Below are 10,331 nucleotides of genomic sequence, written 5' to 3'. Positions count from 1 at the left end.
GCCCAGGCTGGAGTGCAGTGGCACAGTCTCGACTCACTGCAACCTCCACCTCCCAGGTTCAAGCCATTCTCCTGCCTCAGCCTCCCGAGTAGCTGGGACTACAGGCGAGCACCACCACGATGGCTAATTTTTGTATTTTTAGTAGAGACAGGGTTTCACCATGTTGGCCAGGCTGGTCTTGAACTCTTGACCTCAAGTGATCTGCCTGCCTCAGCCTCCCAAAGTGCTGGGATTACAGGCGTGAGCCACCACGCCTGGCCGATCTTTTGTTCTTGACTCCCTCAAGGAACTAAATGGATGAAGGGTGTGTGGACAATGGCCATGCCCTATCTTCCAAGAGGGTCCCTTCTCCCAGGCAGGCAGAACAATAGTTGTCCTGTTTGCCTCCAGGACAGCTTTGCATCTTTGACATTTTCCAAGCCCAGTGGTGGTACCCACATCATCTGGCATAATGCCCCTCTGGGAAAGTTCTCCTTCCTCAGTCCTGGTATTCTAAGAGCAACCCAACTATAGCTGCCCAGTTGATTCGGGATTCCCTGGGGAAATTTTCCCCAATTCTCATCTTTGCCATTTACTTGCTGTGTGATCCTGGAGAAGTTGCTGAATAATAATTTAAGAAAACAACTTAGATATGTTTTACATATGCTTTACACGTATTAACTCAATAAATATAACAAGTCTATAAGGCAGGTAATATTATTTACATTTTACAGATAAGAATACTCACAGATAGGCTTGGTGAGGTGGCTCACACCTGTAATCCCAGCACTTTGGGAGGCCGAGGTGGGTGGATCACCTGAGGTCAGGAGTTTGAGATCAGCCTGACCAATATGGTGAAATCTTGTCTCTGCTAAAAAAAAAAGTACAAAAATTAGCCGGGCATGGTGGTGTGTGCCTGTAATTCCAGCTACTCGGAGGCTGAGGTAGGAGAATTACTTGAACCAGGGAGGTGGAGGTTGCAGTGAGCCGAGATCATGCCACTTCACTCCAGCATGGGTGATAGAGCAAGACTCTGTCAAAAACAAAAACAAAAACAACACAAAACAAAAAAAAAAAACCTCACAGATAGCAAAATTGAACGTGTCAGTTTTAATTTCCTTTGTAAGATGAATCTAAATTGTGTTACACCTCCTGAGGTGTAATATTGCTGTGGATATTCATTATATGAGATAACATGTAAGCTCCAGGAGGGCAAGAAGTTTTGCTTGTTTTATTTAGTGCTAAATTCCTAGTGCCTAGACAGTGCCTGGTATGGAAATACTTTGCTCAGTAAATATTGGTCGAATGAATGATTGAATGTAGCATGTTTAGCATAATACCTAGCACACAATAGTATCTTCCAAAACCATAGCTATTATTTAAACTTGATCTGTCTTGCCTCCTCACCTGGTCATCTAATCAATCACCAAATATTTCTCAAATCTGAACCCTTTTCTATTCCCATCATTACTTTCTAAATTAGACTTCAGGTCTTGCCCAAGTTCACACAGCAGTGAGCTGGGTTATCAGCACAGGTCTGTCATACCATGTCACTTTTTTCCAGCTTCTACCTTTTCCAATACTTTCTCAACACTATTGCCAGAATAATTTCTGCAAATCACAGTTACCTGATCTTGGTGTAATTCTTTAATGGCTCTGAAATTCCTTGCAGAGTAAGAGCCAACATTTTTTGAGCACATTACTCTACGCGAAGCACTGTGCTAACTGTTTTACACTTATTAATTCATCTAAACCTTCCAGAATCCTACTTTTTTCAGATGGAGGAATCGGAGGGCAGAGAGATTGAGTAACTGGCCCAGAGTCACACAGCATTGCTTGGATGTGAATCTAGGCAGTCTGATCCTAGAACCCCACTTACTCACCCACACACCCCAATCTGTGAGTCTGCACAGCCTCTCTTACTGCTTTAGACTGTTACTTGTCCTTCCTCTGTGCTCCCTCACCTATTCCTGTACCAATCTCTTTCGAGACATATTGACATGTACTAATTATCTCTACACACACACACAAACACACAAACATACACACACACTCACCCCATTTTTTTTTCCCATAAAAATGGACCTCTTTGAGAGTAGGAACTAAGTTGTTACAAATAGGTGCTCAGTAGGTGTTAAATGAATGAATGAACATTGCAAGTAAGATTCTAGAACTGACTCTGGATGATGAGATGATTCTCTGTGTGAAACTAGTCTAGGAGAAGTTGTTGCTAGAAGCTGTCTCTCCTCATTCTCAACCCACCCAGACCTTGGGCAATTTCTCAGTGATAGCTATACTTTCCATTTTTGGACACCAGGGAGCGCTACTAATAATGCAACCCAGGCCGGGCGCGGTGGCTCACGCTTGTAATCCCAGCACTTTGGGAGGCCGAGGCGGGCGGATCACGAGGTCAGGAGATCGAGACCACGGTGAAACCCCGTCTCTACTAAAAATACAAAAAAATTAGCCGGGCGTGGTGGCGGGCGCCTGTAGTCCCAGCTACTCGGAGAGGCTGAGGCAGGAGAATGGCGTGAACCCGGGAGGCGGAGCTTGCAGTGAGCCGAGATTGCGCCACTGCACTCCAGCCTGGGCGGGTGACAGAGCGAGACTCCGTCTCAAAAAAAAAAAAAAACAAAACAAAAAAAAAAACAAAAAAAAAAAAAAAAAAAATAATGCAACCCAAACTAGGAGATTCCTAAACTTTTCTGAGCAGATTTTGGACTCTCAATTATTATTTCTAGCAAAGTCTCCCTCATTTTCTGAATGAAAGCTATTGGTAACCAGAAACCCTGTGGTGTGGAGAAAGGACAGTTACGCTGCTGTACAGAATACATATCATTGATTTATTCACTTAGCGAAACGTTTATTGAGTACCAGCTATGTAATGGGCAACCTAGACTGTGAAAATATAAAGATGAATAAAATGCAGCCCTTGATGAGCTCAGAGGCTAATGTAGAAGATATATGCTTATTAAATAACCATAATTCAGCTGCGCATGGTGGCATGTGCCTGTAGACGCAGCTACTCGGGAGACTGAGGTGGGAGGATCGCTCCAGCCCAGGAATTCAAAGCTGCAGTGAACTATAATTGCACCACTGCACTTTAGCCTGGGCAACAGAGTGAGAACCTGTCTCTAAAAATAAATAAATAAATAAATAAAAAGAATATTCCTATTTAAAAAATAAAACTCACTTAAGCCCAGGAGGTTAAGGCTGCAGTAAGCCATGATCATACCACTGCACTCCAGCCTGAGTAACAGAGAAAGACCCTGTCACACAAAAAAAATCATAATCAAATTACATAAGTACTCTAAGGTATAGAAGAGGACTGAAGAGACAGGGCAAGTCAGGCAAGGTGCTAAAGCGGGGTGGAGCTTTTGAGTTTTTCTAAAAATCATAACCCTTGATTTATGATAAGGTATCGTCATTGGTCAGGGCATGGATGCTTTTATTTCATTTGAGCTGAGACTTGAAGGATGGGGAGGGAATCCCAAAGAAGAAAGCAAGCTTGGCTCTCACCTACTACTTTATCTCCTCAGCCTCAGTTTCTTCATCTTTAAAATGAATAAAGTAGTCCCCTCTTATCCACGGAGAATATATTCCAAGACCCCAGTGGATGCGTGAAACTGCAGATAGTATCAAACTCTATATATATTGTTTTCCTATACACATACCTATGATAAAGCTTAATTTATAAACTGTACACAGTAAGAGATGAACAAAAATAACTAATAATAAAATAGATCAATTGTGGTCTCTCTCTCTCCTCTCTCTGTCAAAATATCTTATTGTACCATACTCACCCCCTCCCCCCGTTTTTTTGTTTTTTTTTTTTTGAGATGGAGTCTCGCTCTGTCACCCAGGCTGAAATGCAGTGGTGCAATCTTGGCTCTCTGCAACCTCTGCCTCCTGGGTTCAAGTGATTCTCCTGCCTCAGCCTCCCGAGTAGCTGGGATTACAGGCACGTGCCACCACACCCTGCTGATTTTTATATTTTTAGTAGAGACCAGGTTTCACCATGTTGGCCAGGCTGGTCTTGAACTCCTGACCTCAGGTGATCTGCCCTCCTCGGCCTCCCAAAGTGCTGGGATTAGAGGCGTGAGCCACTGCACCCGACCCCTATACTCACCTATTTTTGGACAGAAGTTGACCTCAGGTCAACGTGGAGACCACCGTGTAGCCCCTGTTTTATCTAGCAGAGCTTCTGTGAGGAAGAGATAAGAAAATACATGTGAAAACTCTTGCAAACAGTGGAATAGAGGCATAAGAATTAGTTAATCCAATTTGATTTAGCCAACATCTTCAGACCATCTAAGCAAGGCCCTAAGATTAATGCCAAGGAGATATACTGCATAGGTATAAAAAGAGAGATGGGGAGAAAGCTCACTGTTTCCTCCTGAGGCTTACAATATGGTGAGGGGTCCTTTTTTTTTTGAGACGGAGTCTCGCTCTGTCGCCCAGGCTGGAGTGCAGTGGCGCGATCTCGGCTCACTGTAAGCTCCGCCTCCCGGGTTCACGCCATTCTCCTGCCTCAGCCTCTCCGAGTAGCTGGGACTACAGGTGCCCGCCACCACGCCTGGCTAATTTTTTGTATTTTTAGTAGAGACGGGGTTTCACCGTGGTCTCGATCCCCTGACCTCGTGATTCGCCCGCCTCGGCCTCCCAAAGTGCTGGGATTACAAGCGTGAGCCACCGCGCCCGGCCCTTTTTTTTTTTTTTTTAAACAGATTTTTGCTCTATCACCCAGGCTGGAGTGCAGTAGCAATCACAGCTCACTGCAGCCTCGACCTCCTAGGCTCAAGCCATCCTCCTGGCTCAGCCTCCTGAGTAGCTGGGACTACGGGGACATACCACCATGCAAAGTTAATGTTTGTATTTTTTTGTAGAGACAGAGTCTCACTATGTTGCCTAGGCTGGTCTCAAACTCCTGGGCTCTAGTGATCCTCCCATCTCAGTCTCCCAAAGTGCTAGGATTTTAGGTGTGAGCCCTAGTACATACCTGGGTTCTTGCAGGGGTCACACTTTTAGAAGGACGAAGCATAGGGGCTATAGAGATGAGGGTCACAGATTCTGATCCAGGAAGATCCATCAGGTTTCAGAATTTTTTTATTTTGTAGAATATTAAAGCTGCACTGGGTCAATAATCTGGTAGCTGACCAATTTATAGTAGGGGAGACTGAAATTCAGAGGGGAACTGACTTTTCTAGTGTCATGATTCACATCGTGATCTTGGAGGCACAGAAGACACCAGAATGTTCTTCCTGTTGCCCAGGCTGTGGCTTTGGCTCCCAGGTACCATTTATTTGTTATTTTATTTTATTTTTGAGATGGAGTCTCGCTTTGTCACCCACACTGGAGTCCGGTGGCGTGATCTCAGCTCACTGCAACCTCTGCCTCCCAGATTCAAGTGATTCTCCTGCCTCAGCCTCTTGAGTAACTGGGGTTACAGGCACACGCCACCACGCGCAGCTAATTTTTGTATTTTTAGTAGATATGGGGTTTCATCATGTTGGCCAGGCTGTTTTCAAATCACTGACCTCAAGTGATCTGCTGGCCTTGGCCTCCCAAAATGTTGGGATTACAGGTGTGAGCCACGGCACCTGGTCATTTATTTTTATTTTTAATTGTGGTTAAAAAATACATAACATACATTTTGCCATCTTAATTTTTTTTTTTTTTTTTTGAGACAGAGTCTTGCTCTGTCGCCCAGGCTGGAGTGCAGTGGTGCGATCTCGGCTCACTGCAAGCTCCACCTTCCAGGTTCACGCCATTCTCCTGCCTCAGCCTCCCGAGTAGCTGGGACTACAGGTGCCTGCCACAACGCCTGGCTAATTTTTTGTATTTTTAGTAGAGACGGGGTTTCACCATGTTAGCCAGGATGGTCTCAATCTCCTGCCCTTGTGATCTGCCTGCCTTGGCCTCCCAAAGTGCTGGGATTACAGGCGTGAGCCACTGCACCTGGCCTCATCTTAACCATTTTTAAGTGTACAATTTAGTCATGTTAGGTACATTCACATTGTTGTGCAGCCAATCTCCAAAACTTTTTTCATCTTGTAAAATTAAAACTATTCCCAGCTCTCCCCTCTCCCCAGTCTCTGGCAACCACTACTCTACTTTCTGTCTCTATGAATTTGACTGTTTTAGGTACAGTCATATAAATGAAATCACAGTATTTATCCTTTTCTGACTGGCTTATTTCACTTAGCTGGCTGTCTTCAAGGTTCATCCATGTTGTGGCATGGTCAGGATTTCCTTCTTTCTTAAGGCTGTGTAGTATTTCATTGTACATATGTACCATATTTTGTTTATCCATTCATCCATCCATGAACACTTGGGTTGCTTTCACCTTGTGGCTGTTGTGAATAATGCTGTCATGAACATGGGTGTACACTTTTCTTCAAGACCCTGCTTTCATTTTCTGGGTGTACACCCAGAATTGAAATTGGTGTATCATAGTAACTATTTTTAGTTCTTAGACACCATTTTAGCATCACAGGAAATTCGACAGGTTCCAAGAGGTTTAAGGTATTGGTGTAAATTGGTAACAGACCCTGGCTTCCTGCCTCCAAGACCTGTTTGTTGTACCAAATAAATAAGCACCCATAACCCCGAAGAAATCATGTGGTGGTGAAAAGAAATGCTGTAGTCGAGTTTGAAGGAAATTGTGTTAAACACGCTTTACTTTGCTCATTTCTTTCATGTTCTCTTAGGCAAATGAGTGCACAGGCAGGAGAGCTGGCTTAGGTAGAAATGATCAACTGTCAGTCTGAGTGATTAATCTGGGCTGCAGACATGTTTTCTGTGGCCTATGTAAGGTTTTATCCTTTTAAACGAATTGCTAATATTTTTTTAAAAAGGGTATGTCATGTGAAAGTCCAGATTTCCATCTTCTCTCTCTCTCTCTCTTTTTTAAAATTGATACAGGGTCTTGCTCTGTTGCCCAGGCTGGAGTGCAGTGGTGTGATCATGGCTCACTGCAGCCTTGAGCTCCTGGTTTAAGTGATCATTCCCCCTCAGCCTGCTGAGTAGCTGGGACCACAGATGCCAGATACCACTCATAGCTAATTAAAAAATTTTTTTTGTAGAGATGGGGGTCCCACTATGTTTCCCAGGCTAGTCTTGAACTCATGGGCTTAAGCAATCCTCCCACTTTGGCCTCTCAGAGTGCTGGGATTAGAGATATGAGTCACTGCACCCAGCCCCATCTTCTCTTAATGACACTCCAGCAATATGAGGCCCACCTTTCTGCCTGCTCTCCACAATCCCCACCACTCCCTATTACTCCTACCTACTTTTCTTAATTGAATTACCTACCTGCCCATTTTGTCATTTGAATTTAAGACCCCTGGCTCAGAGAATAGGTCTAGGAGAACCTAGGTCGGGATTCAACTGTTCTGGTCAATTTTCCAATATTCCGGTATTGAGTATTAGTTTTTAGTATCTGGGTGTTCAAGTGAATTAACTCATGTCATCCAGCTTTTACAGAGCACTTACTATGTGCAGTGTCTATGGCTGGGTCCTAGTGTCACAGAGATGAGTGAGGCACAGTCTCTGACCTGAAAAGTGGCCAGTCACTATCGGTTGGGGGAGGGACAGACAGATGTATGGTCCAATTTTGGTCACAGACTGATTTTGAGGGGGTGGGCAGAGTAAAAGTTTCTAAGGAGACACATTGAGCTGTATCTGGAAGAATGAGAGACCAGCTACATGAGGAACTGGGAGCAGGGGAGAGTGTTTCAGGCAGAAGCAACAGCAGATACAAAGGCTGTGAGGTGGCTGAGTTTGACGTGTTTAGGAACTTAACGAAGGCTAGTGTGACAGCAGCTTAACAGATACAGGAGAGTGGTAGTAGGTTACGTTAGCCATGTATTTTTATATCAACAGCCTAACCCTTAAGCCAGGCAGCTGTTGGGCAAATCCGTGTTCCCAGTCTTCAAAGGGCTTGCTCAGAACAGGTAGCTGGTTTAGCACTGTCAGTCAGAGGAGGGACTGGGCCTGATCCTTTCCCCTGCGTCTGGTGCCAAGGACAGTGTAGGGCACAGAGGTTTCAGTCAAGATCTGCTGACAGCACGCTTGAGAAGAGAACAGGAAGTGCAGGCTTTGCTGAAGGAGGCTCAGGCGTGGCTCTGTCTTCTTTGGCGCACTTATTCTCAAGTCGCTGACACCTCCTCCACCAGAGAGGTAGCTGGGAGAATGAGATGCAGGGAGGAAGCATTTACAGGCCCCACCGAAAAACCTTAAAGGGCTAAGAGCTTGAGGGGCAGGTTTTCCTAACGGTCTGTGAGAGCTAAGGGAGGGCATCCCACTTAGCTTGGAGGGGAAGGGAGGCGGGGTCAGGAAAGCAGATGGCACCCTTTAGCCCAGACTCAAGGAATGTGTAGGGGAATTTTAGCTAGAGTGGTTTGGACATTTCATTTTGCTTTCTAGCATCATCATTTCCTCAGAAAACACTCGCAGGCCCCAGTGGCCCTAGTGGGCCTCCCCCGGGGCGGGTCTTAGCTTCAATCCCCAACCCTCTGCAAAAGAGCAGGCCCTCCCAGGAGCGCAAGTCCTGTCTGCAGTTCGCCGATTTTTCCCACCAGGGGCCGCTGCGCATAGGCGACGAAGCGCGCGGGTTCCCAAGCCGCAGAGAGGCGGAAGCCGATTGGTTGTCAGGCGAGGCGCGAGGGCGGAGCCTGGGAACTGGCCTGGAGTTGGGGGCTGGGAGCTCGCCCCCGGGCCGAGCTGGGTCGGGCTGTTGTCGCCTCAGGCGGCTCCTGGGAGGCTAACGTTGTGTCCTGGGCCTCTGTTTAGACAGCTCTAGAACTGAGGCGAGTGGAGCAGCACTAAGGCCCAGAGATCGGGGCAGGGAAGCTGCTGTCGCCGCCTCCGCAGGCCTGAGTTACCTGAGTAACTGCGGGTTAGGGACCCGCCCGACGGCCGGCGGTTGGCGCTGGAGACTCTCGGGGGGGAAAGGGAAGCTGGGACTTGATCCTTTGCGCGGGAGGGGGGTCCTGGCAAAGACCAGCGCGGGCCGGGGGTCCGGGAGAGCCCGCTAGGGGCGGGGGTTCCGGGGAGCCGTCTTCACCGGTTATTCCGGGATCCAGCTGGGAGCTGGGGCTGGCCCGGGCTTCGCTGGGGGCCGGGCGGCGCGGGGCGGGCCCGCGGGAGAGCACGCCCCCGCCTGCCCCGGGCCCGCCCCGCGCCGCCCGCCCGCCTGGGAGCCGCTGTCCTGGGCCTGGCCGGTGTGCGTCCGCCTGCTGGACCTGGGCACCGTCAGCCGCCTGGGCACGGGACTGGGCGGGGGCGCTGACCTCGGCCTAGGAGGCCCAAGATCCCGGAGACGCTCGCGCCCTCAGGACCCTGCGGGTCGCACGCCCTCCCCAGCTTCTGCTGCTCGCCGCTCTTCGGCAGGGCGAGGTCAGGTGCCCTCTTCTCGCCTCTCTTCTCTTCTCTTTTCTTCTCTTCCTCCCCGACTCCTGTGCCCGCGGAGACTCCGGCCGCCCCCTCCCGCAGGGGTGTAGTAAGCTGCGGAGCTGACAGCAGCCCCGCAGCCACCCTGCCCGAAGTCTCCGGAAGCGGCACGAGCTCAGGCCGCCGCAGCCCCCGCGGACCCACTATTGGACCTGAGGAGCCAGCCCTCCTCCCGCACCCAAACTTGGAGCACTTGACCTTTGGCTGTTGGAGCACTTGACCCCGCGGGTGGCTGGACAGCTGCGGAGCCGCGAGGGCATCTTGCCTGGAGACCGTCGGCTGCACTCCCGGGCTCCTGGCTTTGCCTCTGGGATCCTGAGGTGTCCACATCAGACGCATGTTGACTGAGACCTAGAGTCATGGATGTATGCGTCCGTCTTGCCCTGTGGCTCCTCTGGGGACTCCTCCTGCACCAGGGCCACAGCCTCAGCCATAGTCACAGTGAGAAGGCGACAGGAACCAGCTCGGGGGCCAACTCTGAGGAGTCCACTGCAGCAGGTAAGGCCTTGCTGCGGGCTGGACTGGGCTGGAGGCTTTGGCTCAGGACTGAGTGGCCCGAAGTGGGCAAGTTGAAATCTAGGTTTGTACATGTGAGGTTCATGGAGGATCCACACATGGCACTGCCTGTTCCAAGTAGTCCAAGAAGTTCTTTCTGGTCAGTAGTCATGGCAAATGCCTGTATCTTTCCTGAACAACTTTCCTCATCCCCCCTACTCAGGATTTTTTTTGTTGGCAGTAAGAAGAAGCCTTTGGGGCAACTTGACCTTTTAGATCAGCAAGAAAAGACCCCATCTTAGGCCTACTTGTCTGGAAGAATGGCCTGGTGAGATGATAAGTTCATTGCTCCTATTCAGTTTTAGTACTGAGCAGCATGGGGGAGGTTGGGGCCACTTATGTTG

General features: G+C 48.5%; 1 protein-coding gene and 1 long non-coding RNA gene across 9 annotated transcripts in view; one reads left to right on the top strand and one right to left on the bottom strand.

Moving 5' to 3' along the window:
• Positions 1-7,828: 7,828 nt before the first annotated feature.
• LOC134736891 (uncharacterized) lies at positions 7,829-9,061 on the bottom strand. Its single transcript, XR_010121338.1, has 2 exons — positions 8,865-9,061; positions 7,829-8,164 (listed from the first exon to the last, which is right to left on the bottom strand). It is a non-coding gene; the product is annotated as an uncharacterized lncRNA (long non-coding RNA).
• A 79-nt stretch (positions 9,062-9,140) lies between these two features.
• Positions 9,141-10,331, top strand: part of STIM1 (stromal interaction molecule 1) — a 224,630-nt gene continuing 223,439 nt past the window's right edge. For 4 of the 8 annotated variants that reach the window (XM_055282767.2, XM_055282760.2, XM_055282762.2 and 1 more), the window contains exon 1: positions 9,146-9,930. In XM_055282767.2, the coding sequence (XP_055138742.1) occupies positions 9,792-9,930 (139 nt within the window). In that variant the 5' untranslated portion in view covers positions 9,146-9,791. Of the gene's footprint in view, positions 9,931-10,331 lie in introns of all 8 variants that reach the window. The other 4 variants (XM_055282764.2, XM_055282766.2, XM_055282765.2 and 1 more) reach the window with 4 other exon arrangements.

Source organism: Symphalangus syndactylus, chromosome 6 (assembly GCF_028878055.3).
Source record: "Symphalangus syndactylus isolate Jambi chromosome 6, NHGRI_mSymSyn1-v2.1_pri, whole genome shotgun sequence".
NCBI lineage: Eukaryota > Metazoa > Chordata > Mammalia > Primates > Hylobatidae > Symphalangus > Symphalangus syndactylus.
This window is presented reverse-complemented; position numbering and strand designations above follow the sequence as displayed.